The sequence below is a fragment of the Suncus etruscus genome, chromosome 9 (assembly GCF_024139225.1).
Source record: "Suncus etruscus isolate mSunEtr1 chromosome 9, mSunEtr1.pri.cur, whole genome shotgun sequence".
NCBI classification, from domain to species: domain Eukaryota; kingdom Metazoa; phylum Chordata; class Mammalia; order Eulipotyphla; family Soricidae; genus Suncus; species Suncus etruscus.
In genome coordinates, this window is record NC_064856.1 from 16,330,854 (window position 1) to 16,349,318 (window position 18,465).

Genomic DNA, 18,465 nt, shown 5'->3' on the forward strand with positions numbered 1-18,465 from the left:
GCACTTTCTCCCTCATTTACTCAAGAGTCTGTCCAGCTCAGTGCCCAAAGCCACCCCAGGCCTTGACATTTACTTTTTTTTTTTTTTTTTTGGTTTTGGTTTTTGGGCCACACCCGTTTGACGCTCAGGGGGTTACTCCTGGCTATGCGCTCAGAAATCGCCCCTGGCTTGGGGGACCATATGGGACACCGGGTGATCGAACCGTGGTCCGTCCTATGCTAGCGCTTGCAAGGCAGACACCTTACCTCTAGCGCCACCTTCCCAGCCCCGACATTTACTCTTAAGAGATCTCCAGTCTGGTCTCAGGATGGAGCAGGCCCCAGAAGATGCCCACACCCCAGGATTGAGACAGAGTACAGCGAGGTGTTCATGGGAGGGGGTGGCAGCACAAGCCCAGGAGAGAAGGGCTGCTATGTTCCCCATTCCTGGCCTGGGATCAGGGATCTCCAGAGTTGTCCCCAGAACCATTTCAAAGGGGACCTTATGGGATGTAGGGGATTGCACTTGCTTCAAGGAGCTTGCGGTACTCTTTAGCAAGTGTGTATATATGTGTTTGTTTTGGGGTCATACCAGCCAGTGCTTGGGGACCATGCAAGTCTGGGGATTGAGCCTGGGGCTCCTGTTCCAGTCCAGTGAGCTCGAGACCTCCCAGGGAGGCTTTTCACAGCTTCTTCTCATGGGGAGCTGGTGGGTGTGGAAATGCTGAGTGTTGCTTTTTCTTTTTGAGCACCTGATGATGCTCAGGGTTACTCATGGCTCTGCATTCTGGAAGTACTCCTGTTGGGCTCAAGGGACCACATGGGATACGGAGGATCAAATCCAGGTCCACCACATGCAAGGCAAGCGTCCTGCCCATTGTGTTATTGCTGTGGCCCTCAGAAAGTAGCTTTCTTGTGTGGGCTCAGATCCCGGTGCTCTGCTATCTCCAGAATGCTCTCTAGGAGAGTTGTGGCTTATCTCCTGGTGGCAACCACACTCGCGCACATCCCTACTCCCCATCACAGTAACACCACGAGCCCTTGGTACACATTACCTCATTTATTCTCACAACATGCCTGTGAGGTAGGGAGGGGCGGGACTGTCCCCATGTTACAGAGGAGGAAGTTGAGGCACACAGAGGTCAAGTGACTTGCCCAAGGTCACAGACGGCGGCCAAGCTGGAATGGGGCCCCAGAGCAGGCCCTTGCAGCAAGCCCAGACGCATAGACATGTCTGGCGCCAGGTACCCCCCATAGCAGATTAGAGCCCCGTGGCCTGAGCTCTTTTACCATGGCCCACGCTCCCCTGCCTCCCCGCCCTGCAGGCCTTTTGCAGCTCAGGGTCAGGACACCCTGGGAGTGGGACTGAAGGGTACGGGAAAGAAGAGGATTGGGACAAAAAAAAAAAAAAACACAAAAACAAAAAAACAGAAGAGAACAATAAACTCAGGCTGGGCAGGTGGGCCCCTGGGATGGCGGGGAGGGACTGGAGAAAGTAAAAGAGGAAGGGGCTGCTTACACACAAGGTCTATATTTTTACACACACTTGTACACACACCTAGATATAGTACATGTAAAAATATATGCTATTCACACACCCGCCTCCTGCCAGGTGCCCCGAGAGCCAGCGGTGGCGCTGGTGGGCACGGGTGAGCAGATGGGCGCTTGTTAAATATACACTCTAAGGTCTATGTGCATATGTACACGACGTAGACTCAGCCGCCCGCCCCCGGTTCTGTACACGGGCTCTGCCGGGGCCAGAGACCCCTGAAACGGAGGTCCTGCTCTTGTCCCCTGCGTGTCACTCTGAGCCAGACGGTCCATGGAAGGAGGGGGCTGGAGGAGAGGCAGGAGTGTGGTGATGTGGCTTTGATCTCATTTCCTCCCCGGAGGAGCCTCGAGCCCGCCTCTCAGTCCTGCCCAGAGGCATCCTGGGCCTGGCTGGGGGTATGGGTGTATGTGTGTGGGGCAGTGGGCACCGTGCCTCGGGGAGAAGCTATGTCTGCGTGTGCACGCGTGTGTGACTGTGTGTGAGCACTTGGTGGGAGGGAGATGCTTGTCTGTCTCTGGGCCCCCAACCACAGAAAGGGCTGGGGACCAGTCAGCTGCCAGCCAGGATGGTGACCCCTGTGTGAGCTTCAAGGGGGAAAGAGAAACAACGGAAGAATGAAAACTCCAAGGTCACAGCGGGGTGAGCAGGGAGGGAGGACATGGCAGATGCCCAAGGCTGCCCCTTGGACGCTCGTCTTGTAAACAAGCCAGATTGGTTCTCGTTAGAACAAGGTAACAAGACCGCAGGCCACCTCAGGCTACCTATCTAGTCCACCGAGGCCAGCAAGAGGAGGAAAAGTTTGAAAGAGTTGTGTGTTGACTTCCTTCTGTATGAAGACTTCATAATCTAAACCTGGAAGGGACCCAAAAAAGCCAAATTGTGAGCCCTTGGATACATCAATCGGAAAGTTGGCTCAGGGTCTCTAGACAACGACCGTGCTAAAGGTGGAGAAAATTTTGTTCCATTTGCATTTAGTTTGTGTGGGTTTTTTTTTTTTTTTTGTCGCGAAAGACTTGAAAGTATCAATCCTTGCTGGTTCTCAGAGCCGGGTCTGGGCTTCGGGGACATAAATCTCGATGCTGTCCGCACTCTCTGTGGCCGAGTTCTGCCGCACAGAGGCGGCCCGTTTGGCCGCCAGCAGTCTCTTGCGGGCCTCTTGACGCTGCTTGTCCCCGGCATCTGAGGCTTTGTCCCGGCTCACTGCTGGCTTGGATTTGGCTGGCTTCTTTGGGACTGGAGGGGGCGGTTTCTTCTCTTCCTTTAGTGAGGAGGGAAGAAAAAATAAAATAAAGGTGCCACATTGTGTGTGTGCATGTGGAACTCTCTAAGCCCGATCATATGCTGGCAGCTGGTATCCCCCTCCACCCCTATATTCCCCCCATCCCCAAGCAACGCGCACGTGGTACAGGGAAGCCACGAGAAGCGATGATGGTGGAAACAAATGGCACGAGGCACAGGAGCAGGAAGCAAGCTTAGAAACAGAGAGGGATGGACAGACTGGCCTATCCCCAGCCTGTGAGAGGGCATGGGGTCTTCAGGTTTGCGGCTCCCAAGTCATACTTCATGTGTGGTTCTAGAGGTGCCAGCTACAGTCCCCTAGCAGGGAGACCAGGGTTGCTGGGGGCTACTGTTTTACCATGAGAAGGAAGCTATCCCCAGGAGGAGAACCTTCGTCAGGTCCCCCCAAGTTCTAACCACTTGTCCACACACGTGGACTGTGACTCCCAGGAGGGGTCCCCTTTTTGGACATGCAGGGAGGACTGGGCATGCTTGGGGGCGGCCTCAACTACACAGAGCGAGCAGCATGCTGGGGCAGGTGCCGAGCATGGACCCCCCCCCCCCCCCGCACACGGATGGACGTGAGGCCCCAGCTTAAAGACGACACACGAAGAAGGGAGCCAAGCGCACTGACCGATGTGGCAGCGTTATTGCCGACCAGGAATTTGTCCCTGGACTTCCCCTCCGCACTGCTCCATGCTCACCTTCCTCTTCTCGGGGGTCTCCACCAGCTGCCAGCTGTTGGCCTTGAGGTGGTAGAGCTCGTCAAACTTCATGCTGATGTCCTCGATGGACAGCTGCAGCAGGTCCCAGAACCCGGCCAGGTCCTGGGCAGTGGGACGCGGGTTGGCGTCAGGGTTCTATGTGTGGGAGGAACAATAAGGATCAGTGGGGCAAGCAAGGCAGGCGCTAGTCCTGTGCCCTCCTCTTCCTAGTACAATTGCTTGCTCCCAGGGTCAGGAGGAATATCTATGAGGCAATGAAGCCAATTGCTGGCCACCAGCAGCCCTCAAGGTCAAGTGCCTTGGGAGGGCCTGGGCCTGTTTCCCTGCTGTAGCCAAAACGAGGAAGGAAGACACTCCTGGAGCCTGGTTGACGACTGTCTCCCTTCCACAGGGGGGGGGGAGGGGAGCGGGAAGCTAGGATGGATCCCAGGTGGGTCCTCCCTATCATCTCATTTTCTGACCAAGCCTCCTTCACCATGATTGTCCTGGACACACTGACTCCCTTCCAAAGGAGAAGCTATGTGGTAAGAGTGAGAGAGAAGAGCAGACATCATGCTGGAGATCCAACTTAGGCCCTTGCATGTGTGGGGCATGTGCTCAGCCCCGGGGGCAGGCTCTCCTGCTCCAAGTGGTGCTATTCTGTTATCTTTACTTTGAAGCTCTCTTCCAATAGGTGGATTATTATTCTTTGCTTTGGGGCCACACCCAGTGGTGCTCAGGAGACCAAGCATCACTCTCCAGCCCACTGAGCCTTTTCCTGGCCTGGATAATAGAACTGACTGATACTGAACTTTCCATGTTTTTCATGGACTTCACAGTTTGGGGGGCAGAGGCTATACCCAACAGTGCTCAGGGGTTGGTTACTTCTGTCTCTGCACTCAGGAATTACTTCTGGTGATGCTCAGGGCATCATATGGGTTGTCAAGAATTCAATCTGGGTTGGCTGTGTGCAAGAAAAATGCTTGTCCACTGTACCAGTGACTTCATTTCTGTGCCAGAAGTTTGGGTGTGGTGGCAGGACCCTTTCTCATGTTAGGACATGTGTCCCTGACACCCTTCTCATGCCTGAGGGAACAGCAATGGGGCCTGGGCAGCTAATCCAGTGAAGTTCTGAAGTCATTCTATGCAGGAAGAATCACACTCACCAAATTTTGCTCACAGAGACCCCGGAACTGCTGGAATTTCTGGGACATCAGGAGCTGGGCACTGCCCACAGCACTAAGAACTTTACCTAAGACTGAGAGACAAGATAGGAGAGGACTGAGCAGAGTGCAGGGATGTGGGGGTCAGAATCATGTCCTTGCCCCACCTTTGGACACAAATAACTATTTATTATAGCATCTGGTCTTCATTTTTATCTATATTCATCCACTCTCACTGTGGAATATGTAAATAATGAGGCCCACCTTCTTGCTCCTAAACTTTATGGCAAAATATTTGAAAAAAGGTTTTTTTTTTTTGCTTTTGGTGCCACACCCGGTGACACTCAGGGGTAACTTCTGGCTATGAGATCAGAAATCACTCCTTGGGGGACCATATGGGACACTGGGGTATTGAACTGCGGTCTGTCCTAGGTTAGCACCTGCAAGGCAAACACCCTATCCTTTGTGCCACTGCTCTGGCCCCTGAAAACAGTTTAAATGAAAAGAATTTCCTGAGGCTGGAGTGATAGCACAGTGGTAAGGCGTTTTGCCTTGCATGTAAAAGGACGGTGGTTCTAAATCTCAGCAGAAATCGCGCCCGGCTCAGGGGATCATATGGGACACCGGGGATCAAAACCAGGTCTGTCAAAAAAAAGAAAAACCCCCAAAAAACCAGGTCTGTCCTGGGTCAGCATTGTACAAGGCAAACACCCTATTGCTGTGCAATTGCTCCGGCTCCCACGAATAAACTTTAAGAAATTGGGGCCGGAGAGATAGCATGGAGATAAGGCGTTTGCCTTTTATGCAGAAGAACGGTGGTTTGAATCCCGGCATCCCACGTGGTCCCCTGTGTCTGCTAGGGTCGATTTCTGAGCTAAAAGCCAGGAGTGGCCCCTGAGCACTGCTGGGTATGACCCAAAAACCAAAAAAAAAAAGAAAAAAAAAAAGAAAAAAGGAAAATCTGGGCCGGAGAGACCCCCTTCCCCCAAAAAAGAAATAGAAAATCTGAGACTAGAGAGGTGGTGCTAGAGGTAGCCTAGGACGGACCGTGGTTCAATACCCAGGCATCCCTTAAGATCCCCCCAAGCCAGGGGCAATTTCTGAGTGCATAGCCAGGAGTAACCCCTGAGTGTCAAAAGAGTGTGGCCCAAAAAAACTGAGAAACAAAAACAAAAAAAAAAAATAGAAGATCTGGGGCTGGAGTGGTGGCGCAAGCAGTAGGATGTCTGCCTAGCATGCTCTAACCTAGGACAAACCGCAGTTTGATCCCCCAGCATCTGATATGTCCCCCAAACCAGGAGTGATTTTTTTTTTTTTTTAGATTTTTGGGTCAGGGGTTACTCCTGACTCTATGCTTAGAAATCGCTCCTGGCAGGCTCAGGGGACCATATGGGAAGCCAGGATTCGAACCACCGACCTTCTGCATGCAAGGCAAACGCCTTTCCTCCATGCTATCTCTCCGGCCCCTAGGAGCGATTCTGAGTGCATAGCCAGGAGTAACCCCTGATGTGGGCCATAAACAAAAACAAAAACAAACGAAAGAAAATCTGATTAGACTAAGAACAATAAAATAATAAAAAAAGAAAACACAACAGTAAGGTCAGAGAGGAAATGCACAGTAGAAAGGGCATTTCCCTTGCACACAGACGACTCGGGTTCAATCCTTGGATCCTATATGGTCCCCTGAGCACAGGAGTGATTCCTGAATGCAGAGGGGAAAAAAACCAAAACCAAAACCAAAGTCCAAACAAACTCTGAAATCCAAAGCTTTAAAATATTCCTGAGGGGGGGAAAATTCCTGAGAAGAAAACGGGCATCTTCCCTTGTAGAACAAAGTGGTTCTGTATAGTTTTGTTTTGGGGACATCAACAGGAGAGATTTTTCCTTCCTTTCCCACGCTGGATCCAGCCAGAAATGTTTCTCTCCTGCATGCTACTCAGTAGGTTCTGTGTGTACCAGGAATTTACCCCCAGCTCTCAGTCCTACTTTCCAGGTCCTTTGACAGCAAGACTTAAGCTCTTTGAGTTTCCTGGGAAAAATTTGGTTCTAAGTTTTTTTGTCCTAGTTCCAGGGCTCATTGTTTTTTTTTTTTTTTTTGTTTTTCGGGCCATGCCCGTTTAATGCTCAGGGGTTACTCCTGGCTAAGCGCTCAGAAACTGCCCCTGGCTTGGGGGACCATATGGGACGCCGGGGGATCGAACCTTGGTCCTTCCTTGGCTAGTGCTTGCAAGGCAGACACTTTACCTCTAGTGCCAGCACGCTGGACCCACCCTTTTTTTTTTTTTTTTAAATATTAAATTATGCACTCGAGTTTCCCACATTTGAGGAAATCGCAGGGTCAGCACATCCGGAGTGCAATAGATAAGCCTCACCCTGGGAAAACCACCTTCATGATCATGGTATCTTACCTGCCAGGTCAGTATGATGAGAGAGAGAGGACAGAGGAGAGGAGAGGGGACAGGGGACAGGGGAGACTGCAGAGGGGAGAGGGGAGAGTAGAGAGGGGAGAGGGGAGAGAGAGAGAGTGAGTGTGTGTGTGTGTGTGTGTGTGCCACCTATAGGATGCCAAATAAATGTGTGTGTGTGTGTGTGTGTGTGTGTGTGTGTGTGTGTGCCACCTATAGGATGCCAAATGGTATGTGGGGGACCAAACCTGGGTCTGTCGCCTACAAGCAAATTCCCTACCCGCTGTACGATGTTCAGTCCCTGGGGTTCATGCTTTTTTTCGTTTGTGTTTCGGCCACACCTTGTGGTGCTCAGGGATTACTTATGGCTCTGAGCTCAGGAATCATTCCTGGTAGGCTCTGGGGACCATATGAGATGTTGGGGATCGAACCTGGGTCAGCCACATGCAAGGCAAATGCCCTCCTCACTGTATTGTCACTTTGGCTATGGGATTCATGTTTTATCTCCTCCTTGTTTTTTTTTTTTTTGAGGGGGGTACCACACCCAGCACACTCAGAAGTTATTCCTGGTTGTGCTCTGCAGACCATATAGGATGCCAAAGATCGAACCTGGGCCAGCCTCTTGCAAGGCAAGCACCTTAACTCCTGTGCTATCTCTCTGGCCTTCCTCCTGGAATCCTCTGTCACATGTGTCTCTGATTGGGGGAACACATGATTTGCATTTTCAGACTTACATATAATGATTTTCATCTATTGCCTGGTAACAATTTTCTGGTGAATGTTCACTGTTACTATATTATCTATTTAGTGCTTGTGTTCCTTTCCTTTGTTAATTTACTCACTTCTCAATAGAGAAAAACTTCTTTTTCTTTTGTGGGCAACAAGTCCAAAAAAGCTAATGGAGTTCCTGAGGCAGGAAAACACCACCTTGTTTCACCTTTGAGGCACCTCAGAGGCTGCTTGGAGGTAAACCCCTTGGCTTAACCAGGCTTTAGAAACCTACAACCCCTCTCCCTTCTAATTGCAGTGAGAGATTCCTGGGCCTCTCAAGCTTTGCTACTCTGGAAACTGGCCTGGCCACTTTAACCTGAACCCTTGTGGGTAGCAGGATGGCTCCCTCTCTTTGTTCCAGAATTCCAGTCTAGACAAAGGTACATTTTAATTTCTTGTTTGTGTTTGCACTTTTCAATGATTCATTTGTTTTGTTTTGTTTTTCTGGGCCATACCCAGCAGCGCTCAGGGGTTACTCTGTGCTCAGAAGTCACTCCTGGGTCAGGAGCAATAGCGTTTGCCTTGCATGTGGCTACCCAGAATGGACCTTGATTTGATCCCAGATGTCCCATATAATCTCCCAATTCAGTAGTGATTTCTGAGCGCATAGCCAGGAGTAACCCCTGAGCCTCACCGGTGTGGCCCCAAAACAAAACAAACAAAAGTCACTCCTGGCAGGCTTGGGGGACCATGTGGAACAGGAATTGAACCTGGGTCTTGGGTTGGCTGTGTGCAAGGCAATCGCCCTACCGTTGTGATACCCTTTTCAGTGATTTCTAAGGGAGGGCTAAAGTTAAGCAAAGTATTGTGTCCATGTTGAAAACTGGAAGTTACACTAAAAAATCTTGTTTTCCAAAACATTTTAATTATTATGTTCAATAAATATGAGCAGAGAGAGACCTTAAGACTTTTAGACCTATGATCATAACTATATATAGAATTAAAGTGCACTATTGTGTCATCTGTTCCTTGAACATTTTATAAATTCTCGCCCATAAAAACTGTACACTTGGGCTGGAGCGATAAAACGGTGATTAGGGTGGTGCTTGCCTTGCACATGGCCTATCCAGGTCCAATCCTCTGCCTTCTCTATGGTGCCCCGAGACCCATCAAGGAGTGATTCCTGACTGCAGAGCCAGGAGTTATCCCCTCAAACCCCACAAACCCTAAGATGACACCAGAGCCTTCTTTTTTGGTGGGGGAACTCTGAATCCCACCTAATAGTGAGTTCTGAGCACAGAGTCTAAAGTAACATGGGCATTCTCGGATGCATCCCCCAATAAAATGAAGTTCTCATAAGGTTACAGTATGGATGAGCCCTAAAAATATGCTAAGTGAAATAAGTCAAACACTTATGGTTCCACTTAAATAATCTAGAGACAAATTCTAAAGCCAGAGCAAGATGTCATTCCCCCAGACCAGGGCAACTGCTAGGAAGGACTCAACATCAATCAAGGATTGATTAGCTGAGCAGTTTCAGCAACGGGAGAACAAAGCTGGAGCTTATTCTGTGTGCCGAGATGGCAGCCACCCCAGTGTTCACCTGGACAGAGGTTCACAGAACAGCCAGCCCTCAGAAAATGCAGCTGTGAATGGGCTCATGCCCAGGTAGGAGCACACTGGTTTGGCTCCACTCTAACACTTTGAGAGAAATAGAAGCAATTCCTTTTTTTCTATTTATTTTTGGGCCATACCCAGTGGCATTCAGGGGTTACTCTGGGCTTTGAGCTCAGAAATTATTCCTTGAGGGCAGGCCAGAGAGATAGCACAGTGGTGGGGTGTTTGCCTTGCATAAAGCCAATCCAGGAAGGCTGGTGGTTTGAATCCGGCATCTCATATGGTCCCCCATGCCTGCCAGGAGCGATTTCTGAGAACAGAGCCAGGAGTAACCCCTGAGCGATGCCAGGTATGACCCCAAAACAAAACAAAACAAAAAGAAATAAGGAAATTACTCCTTGAAGGCTGGAGGACCATATGAGATGCTGGAGATTGAACCTGGGTTGGCTGCCTGCAAGGCAAATGCCCTACCGATTTGCTACCACTCCAGCCTAGCAAGTCTTTTATTTTTTTGGGTGTGGGACTCAGGGGTTACTCCTGGCTCTGGGATGCGAGGATTGAACCTGGGTTGGTCCTCAGTTAGCCATGTGCAAGGCAGATGTCCTACCTGCCATGTTATTGCTCCGGCCCAGCAATTACTTTCTTTTTTTTTTTCTTTTTGGTTTTTGGGCCACACCCGGCGATGCTCAGGGGTTACTCCTGGCTGTCTGCTCAGAAATAGCTCCTGGCAGGCACGGGGGACCATATGGGACACCAGGATTTGAACCAGCCACCTTTGGTCCTGGATCAGCTGCTTGCAAGGCAAACGCCGCTGTGCTATCTCTCCGGGCCCAGCAATTCCTTTCTTGATGAGTGCAAAAATCATCCCAGTTTTCAAATAGTTTCTGGCATTAGAGAAAAAGTTCTAAGCATATTTGGAGAGAGTGAGAAAGATCCCCAAAATAGAAAGGTTGGGAGGCTGCATACCGATAGGAGGAACAATAAAGATCTGGGGCTGGGAGGTGCTCCAGAGCTGGGACATGGACTTTACATGTGGGAGCCCTGGGTTCAATTCCCAGTTCCCCATACTGCATGGGCTCTGAGGACTGCTGTCACTGAACCCTGGGTACCTTCAGGTGTTACACCCACCCCTCAAAAACAAACAAACAAAAAACTCAACAGTTTCAGGCAAGTGTGACAAGATGAATTTCATCAGCAATACTTTTCCTTCAGAGAATCAAGCAGAAGGGCTGGGAATGTGATTTCCATGAGCAACACAAATAAAAGGTGTGAAATGCCTAAAAGTGGGGTGGGGTGGGGTGGGAGAGAGAGGGGAGGGAGGGAGGGAGAGAGAGAGAGAGAGAGAGAGAGAGAGAGAGAGAGAGAGAGAGAGAGAGAGAGAGAGAGAGGAGAGGGAGGAGAGAGGAGAGAGAGAGAGAGAGGAGAGGGAGGAGAGAGAGAGAGAGAGAGAGAGAGAGAGAGAGAGAGAGAGAGAGAGAGAGAGAGAGAGAGAGAGAGAGAGAGAGAGAGAGAGAGAGAGAGAGAGAGAGAAAGAATGCCTTCCACAGAAGCAGGAGGTGGGAGAGAAAGGGCAGGAGGGAAATAGGATAATAGGATATTGGTGGCAAGAAATGTGCACTGGGGGCCGGGTAGGTGGCGCTGGAGGTAAGGTGTCTGCCTTGCAAGCGCTAGCCAAGGAAGGACCTCGGTTCGATCCCCCGGCGTCCCATATGGTCCCCCCAAGTCAGGGGCAATTTCTGAGCACATAGCCAGGAGTAACCCCTGAGCGTCAAACGGGTGTGGCCCAAAAACCAAAAAAAAAAAAAAAGAAAAAGAAAAAAAAAGAAATGTGCACTGATGAAAGTGTTGGAATAGTCTGACTAAAAATCATGAGGGCTGGAGAGATAGCATGAAGGTAGGGCGGTGGTTCGAATCCTGGCATCCCATATGGTTCTCTGAGCCTGCCAGGAGCGATTTCTGAGCATAGAGCCAGGAGGAACCCAAGTGCTGCCGGTTGTGACCCAAAAACTAAAACAAAAACCAAAAAAACAAAACAAAACAAAACAAACAAACAAAAACACAAAACAAAAAAGAAACTTAATCATAAACAACTTCGTAATTTTATTTCATGGTGAATCAAAAATTTTATTTAAAAAAAGGAAAGAGGTGGGGAAAGAAAATTTTAGTACTGAAACTATAGTAATGGAATTAAAAATCATAATAATATTGGGCCGGAGAGATAGCATGGATGTAGGGTGTTTGCCTTACATGCAGAAGGTCTGTGGTTTGAATCTCGGCATCCCATATGGTCCCCCAAGCTAGGCGGGATTTCTGAGCGCATAGCCATGAGTAACCCCTAAGTGTCACTGGGTATGCCCCCCAAAAGTGCTATTTAAAGTACAGAATTCAAGAAATTCTGCAAACATCAACTTGGAATAAAAAGAAAAGGAGATAGCATGGAGGTAAGGCGTTTGCCTTTCATGCAGAAGGTCATCGGTTCGAATCCCGGAGTCCCACATGGTCCCCCGTGCCTGCCAGGAGCAATTTCTGAGCATGAAGCCAGGAGTAACCCCTGAGCACTGCCGGGTGTGGCCCAAAAACCACAAAAAAAAAAAAAAAGAAAAAAAAAAGAAAAGGAAAATCATGCCTAGGTATTGCACAGTCCAACAGGCAAAATTCAAATACCAGGAGAAAAATCTCCAAAAAGCAGAGGGGAAAGAACAAATTATTTTTTTTTAAGCAGCAGCCATAAAATTGCTGACTTAGGGGCCAGAGAGAAAGGAAGGGGATAGGGACTGGAGAGATAGCATGGAGGTAAGGCGTTTGGCTTTCATGCAGAAAGACCGTGGTTTGAATCCTGGCATCCCATATGGTCCCCCATGCCTGCCATGGGCTATTTCTGAGCATAGAGCCAGGAGTAACCCCTGAGCGCTGCTGGGTGCGATCCAAAAACAAAAACAAAAACAAAAACAAAAAAAAGGAAGGGGATAATGTAACTGGCCTTGCACTTGCACATGGCTGACTTTTTTTCTCTTTTTTGGGGGAGGAAGGGGGTGGGTCACACTGGCGATGCCTCAGGGGTTACTCCTGGCTCTGTGCTCAGAAATCGTTCCTGGCAGGCTCAAGGGACCATATGGGATACTGGGATTCGAACCACTGTCTGTCCCGGGTCGACCATGTGCAAAGCAAATGCCCTAGCACTGTGCTATCACTCCGGCCCTGCACGTAGCTGACATAATTCAATCCTTGGCATTCCATATGGTCACTGAGCATTATCAGGAGGTCCCTGAGAGCCAGGAGTAAGCTCTGAGCATTGAGTGTGGCCCCAAAACAAAAGGACTGATATCTACTTTTGGGAGGGCTGATAGACTCCAGGGGTGCTCAAGGTGCACCCAGCAGTACTTGACCAACCAGCAATATTCCAACACAAAGGCTCAAGGACATGGTGCTGCTCAGGCCATAAGGTGTTGGGCATTACTACAGCTATCCAGGGATACTCTGAGGCCTCCAGGGTTATAACAGTGACTCCTAGGACACAACATGGTGCAGGGAGTGAACCCAGGCCTGGCTCTAATAACTAACTGTCCTAGCCCAGAGATTGGCAACCTTCGGCTCTTTTGAAGCTTTGCTGTGGCTAGGACAGCAGGGCAGATAGCAGGGGGCGGAAGTGGTATCCCTTAAATTTTTTTTTTTTTGGGGTCATATCTGACAGTGCTCAGGGATTACTCCTGGCTTTATGCTCAGAAACTGCTCCTGGCAGGCTCAGGGGACCATATGGGATGCCGGGATTTGAACCACCGACCTTCTGCATGAAAGACAAACACCTTACCTCCATGCTATCTCTCCAGCCCTGACCCCTTAAATTTTTTTGGGGGGGCCACACCTGGCAGTGCTCAGGGGTTACTCCTGGCTATCTGCTCAGAAATAGCTCCTGGCAGGCACGGGGGACCATATGGGACGCTGGGATTCGAACCAACCACCTTAGGTCCTGGATTGGCTGCTTGCAAGGCAAGTGCCGCTGTGCTATCTCTCCAGCCCTGACCCCTTAAATTTTTTTTTGGGGGGGCCACACCTGGCAGTGCTCAGGGGTTACTCCTGGCTATCTGCTCAGAAATAGCTCCTGGCAGGCACGGGGGACCATATGGGACGCTGGGATTCGAACCAACCACCTTAGGTCCTGGATCGGCTGCTTGCAAGGCAAGCGCCGCTGTGCTATCTCTCCAGCCCTGACCCCTTAAATTTGTTAACTGACTATTAATTTGCACAAATATATGTTTTACATTGTTAAGTGAAAAAGTTATTTTTTTCTTCAGATCCACAGCTAACTAACTGCACAATCCTATATATAGCATTAAGATTTAAGAGACAATGTCTAGGGGCCAGACCGGTGGCACGGAGAGGTAAGGCTAGCCTAGGATGGGTACTAGCCTAGGACGGACCACGGTTTGATCTGCTGGTATTCATATGGTCCCCCAAGTCTGCCAGAAGCGATTTCTTTTTTTGGTGTGTTGGTCACATCTGGTGGCATTCAGGAGTTACTCCTGGCAGGATCGGGGGACCATACAGAATGCTGGAAATTGAACCCTGGTCCGTCCCAGGTCAGCTGCATGCAAGGCAAACGCCCTACCACTGTGCTATCCCTCAGGCCCTAGGAGTGATTTTTTTTTTTTTTGGTTTTGGGGCCACACCCGGCAGTGCTCAGGGGTTACTCCTGGCTGTCTGCTCAGAAATAGCTCCTGGCAGGGACCATATGGGACACCGGGATTCGAACCAACCACCTTTGGTCCTGGATCGACTGCTTGCAAGGCAAACGCCGCTGTGCTATCTCTCTGGGCCCCCTAGGAGTGATTTTTGAGCAAAGAGCCAGGAATAACCTCTGAGCGCTGCTGGGTGTGGCCCAAAAACTAAACAAACAAACAAAAAACAAATACAAAGATATTGGGGTCAGAGAGAGAGTATAGCTGGTAGAGCTATACTGACCTGGGTTTGATCCTCAGCACCCTAAATGGTTGCCCGAGTTTTGCCAAGAATGATTCCTAAGGGCAGAACCAGGGGAAGACCTGAGCACCAAAAACCAAAATAGATAAATATAAAAATTTTACCATGTTTGGGGTTGGCGAGTTGGACCACCAGGCTCAATTCCTGCCACTGGCAAAGGAACCCCCAGCACCCTGCCAGGAATAGCCTAAGTACTGTCAAGCAAATCCCCCCAAACAAACACTACTGTTACTATGTTAGAAGAGAAACCATAAGATTTAAACACACACAGTAAAAAATTTCCATTTGAACAATTTTTTTTTTGGTTTTTGGGGCCACACCCGTTTGATGCTCAGGGGTTACTCCTGGCTAAGTGCTCAGAAATTGCCCCTGGCTTGGGGGAACCATATGGGAGCCCGGAGATCAAACCACGGTCCTTCCTTGGCTGCAAGGCTGACACCTTACCTCTAGCGCCACCTCGTCGGCCCCCCATTTGAGCAATTTAACCAGAAGAAGAGTCACTATAATGGACTAAAGGCAAAACAAAATAAAACCATGAGCCAGAGTTATAGTACAGGGTAGGATGCTTGCCTTGCACATGCCCGATCCTGGTTCAATCTCCGGCATCCCATACAGCACTACCAGGAATAATTCCTGAGTGCAGAGTCTGGAGTAACCCCTGATTATCACCAGGTGGGAAGCCCAAACCAGAAAGAAAAAGGCACTGAAAAATTAAAACAGCCTAAAATTCATGCAAAGTGGATCCAAAAAGAAAAAACAAACAGAAAATGGGCACAATAGTATGTTGTATGATTCTACTTATATGAAATATTTAGACTAAGCAAAACTTAAGAGTAAAGTAGATGAATGACTGTTTTGGGCTGGAGGAAGGGAAGACAGAAAACACTGAATGGTGTAAGGCTTCTCTTTAAGTATGTGAGCCTCTCCAGTTACACCCATTGATGGTAACAAAACTGTGGCTCTGGGGCTGTAGCGATAGTACAAAAGGTAGGGCATTTGCCTTGCTTGTGGTCGACCCTGAATTGATCCCCAGCATCCCACATGGTCCTCGAATCTGCCAGAAGTAACCCCTGGGAACCACTGGGGGTGGTCCCCAAACCAAAAAAGAAAACAACACCACCTAAAAAAAATGCTTTGTGGCTTCATAAAAAGCCACGAAAATGTATGTAGGCTTAAAAGGAGGAAGTATTTTTTTGTTTTGTTTTGTTTTGTTTTTGGGTACACCCAGCGGTGCTCAGGGGTTACTCCTGGCTGTCTGCTCAGAAATAGCTCCTGGCAGGCCTGGGGGACCATATGGGACACCGGATCGGCTGCTTGCAAGGCAAACGCCCCACTGTGCTATCTCTCCGGGCCCAGGAGGAAGTATTTTTATCTCAATGCTATGGTGATATCCGCAGCTGAAAACTGGAAATAAATTTGAGTGCTCATCAACATAATAAAAGAGCAGTAATAGGGGGCCAGTGGGATAGCATGGAGGCAGGGCGTTTGCCTTGCATGCAGAAGGATGGTGATTCGAATCCCTGCATCCCATATAATCCCCTGAGCCTGCCAGGAGCGATTTCTGAGCATAGAGCCAGGAGTAGCCCCTGCGCACTGCCGGGTGTGACCCAAAAACCAAAAACCAAACTAAAACGAAAAAGCAGTAATATATTCATTCATCAGAATGCAATGAAAAGAATGAAGCACAGTTAAGACTTCACTGTAGATAAATTTCAGAGACAAGATTGAACAAAAAGGGGCTGGAGAGATAGCATGGAGGTAGGTTGTCTGCCTTGCATGTAGGACGGTGGTATGAATCCCGGCATCCTATATGGTCCCCTAAGCCTTCCAGGAGCAATTTCTGAGCACAGAGCCAGGAATAACCTGAGCGCTACTGGGTGGCCAAAAATAAAAATAAAAAAAAAAAAAAATCAAGGGCTGAAAGAAGAGAAATGGGGCCAGAGCCATAGCACAGCCTTGCATGTGGTCGACCCAGATTTGAGTCCCAGCATCCCATATGGTCCCCTGAGCACTGACAAGAATAAATCCTAAGTGAAGAACCAGAAGTAATTCCCGAGCATCACTGGATATGGCCTCAAAACAAAACAAAAACAAAAAAAGAGAATACAACATACAAATTCTGTGGCAGATATAACTAGCTTTCACCACTAATTTTTCCTATTCTCACAAGCAACCATTTATTTTTTTTGAAATTTCTATCAAATAGCAACTTAATTCAGATAAAAATAAACAACCAGAAATTTCTTCACCATGCTATGAACTTCCAAAGACAAAGTATTTAAATGGGACATTTAAAGCATGGCATGCAAACTATGACAATCATTTACTGGGGTTTCAAAGACCCAGCGTGGAATCAGGCTTTCTGTTGTTCGAACACAGTCAGGCCTTTAGAACATGCACAGAGCAACACAGCACAGATGTCTGCAAATAGGAAGCTGTGGAAACCTCAAATTTGTAGGAAGGCCTACCCAGAGCAGCTCAGACAAGCACTGCTCAGGCTCCTTTACAAGCTTATGTATGTATGGCTCTGTGTTTAAGCGCTGGGTCTGAATCAGAGCAAGCAGAGCGGGTGTGGGGCCAGCTCTCTGCCCTTTTCCACTGCTGCTTCCTTCTCTGGCTGGAAGGCACTTGGAATTCTGGATTCCCATAGCTGTAGCTCATCTTTGACTGATGAGGTGGTCTTATGAATTAAGGACATTAAACAGCAATAAAAAAAAGTTGGGGGAACAAAGAGAGAGTACAGAGCAAGTAGGGCTTTTGCCTTGTATGCAGCCAAGGGTTTGATCCCTAGAACCATGGTACTGCAAGCACTGCCAGTAGTAATCCCTGAATTCACAGTTAGGAATAAACCCCTGAGTATTGGCAGGTGTGGCCCAAAAACCAACCAAACAAAAAATATTTGGACTTTTGGAACTACCTCAGACATTATATTTCTTTTTGGTGGTAATGGTGGTGGTGGGGTGTTTGGACCACAGTGGGCAGTGCTCGGGGGTCATTTCTGGTTGTGCTCTGGGGACTGTATATGGTGCCAGGATTCGAACCACTGACTAGGGCCTCCACAACTAAGAACAACAAACTGAAAATGAAAGTAACAGAGGAACCAGCTTAGGCGTTTATTCAAAGTATACTGAAACACTAATTTGAAAAATTCTTTTTATAACCTTACAATAAGTCAAAAAACCTTCGATGACTGTCACAAAACACAGACTGTCTTCTGTGACAAGGATGGGATTTAGGAGCTGGAGAGAGAACACAGTGGTAAGGCATTTGCCTTGCATGCAGTCAACCTGGGACGGATCCAGTTCAGTTCCTGGCATCCCATATGGACCCCCAAACTTGCCAGGAGCGATTTCCGAGCACAGAGCCAGGAGTAGCCCCAAAACCAATCAATTAATAAATAAATAAAACATGCTTTAAAAAAAAGAATGGAAATTAAGTGTATGATACAAAGGAAGACAGCAATGAAAAGAAATCACTGTGGGTTCCCACATATATCCATAACTGTGGTGACAAACTAGCAAAATACAATAAAATTTAAACTTAGATTCTGTGAAAAATATGCCGAAAGAATATGTATAACAAGCACATAGTCAGGAGTAAATCCTAAGTGTCACCAGGTGTGGCCCAAAAACTAAAACCAAAACCAACCCAACAAACAAAAAGAACATGTATAGGGCTTATTTTAAAAGTCTGAAGACAAAGAATTTTGGAGGTGGGTACAATTAGGTTTACAATTAGGTTTATACACACAGAAATATGAAACTATTCTCTATATTATCAAGAACTGCAGACAAATGGTAAATCAATTAATTTTTTTGCAAAAAGCACCAAGTTACAGAAAATTTCTCTAGACACTCCAATTCTGAAGTTCCCCTATGCTGTAATTACTTTATGAAGTTCCCTTCTCCCCCTGCCCCATTTCCTAAATAAAATTATTTACTTCACTAAGGGGGAAAATTAGAAGGGGGTTGGAGAGATACTACAGCAGGTAGGGGCACTTGCCTTACATGTGCTGACCTGGTTTTGATCCTCGTCATCCTCTGAGCACCCCCAGGAATGATTCCTGAGTGCAGAGCCAGG

The 18,465-nt window shown here is 48.3% G+C and overlaps 1 protein-coding gene and 1 pseudogene across 4 annotated transcripts in view; both read right to left on the minus strand.

The window, feature by feature from the left end:
• Positions 1 to 1,023: 1,023 nt before the first annotated feature.
• DLGAP4 (DLG associated protein 4) overlaps positions 1,024 to 18,465 on the minus strand; it is a 225,283-nt gene continuing 207,841 nt past the window's right edge. For 3 of the 4 annotated variants that reach the window (XM_049779145.1, XM_049779146.1, XM_049779148.1), the window contains 3 exons: positions 4,679 to 4,770; positions 3,513 to 3,668; positions 1,024 to 2,788 (listed from right to left, as the gene is read on the minus strand). In XM_049779145.1, the coding sequence (XP_049635102.1) occupies positions 2,570 to 2,788; positions 3,513 to 3,668; positions 4,679 to 4,770 (467 nt within the window). In that variant the 3' untranslated portion in view covers positions 1,024 to 2,569. Of the gene's footprint in view, positions 2,789 to 3,442; positions 3,669 to 4,678; positions 4,771 to 18,465 lie in introns of all 4 variants that reach the window. The other variant, XM_049779147.1, reaches the window with a different exon arrangement.
• Positions 6,968 to 7,098, minus strand: LOC126019505 (uncharacterized; annotated as a pseudogene).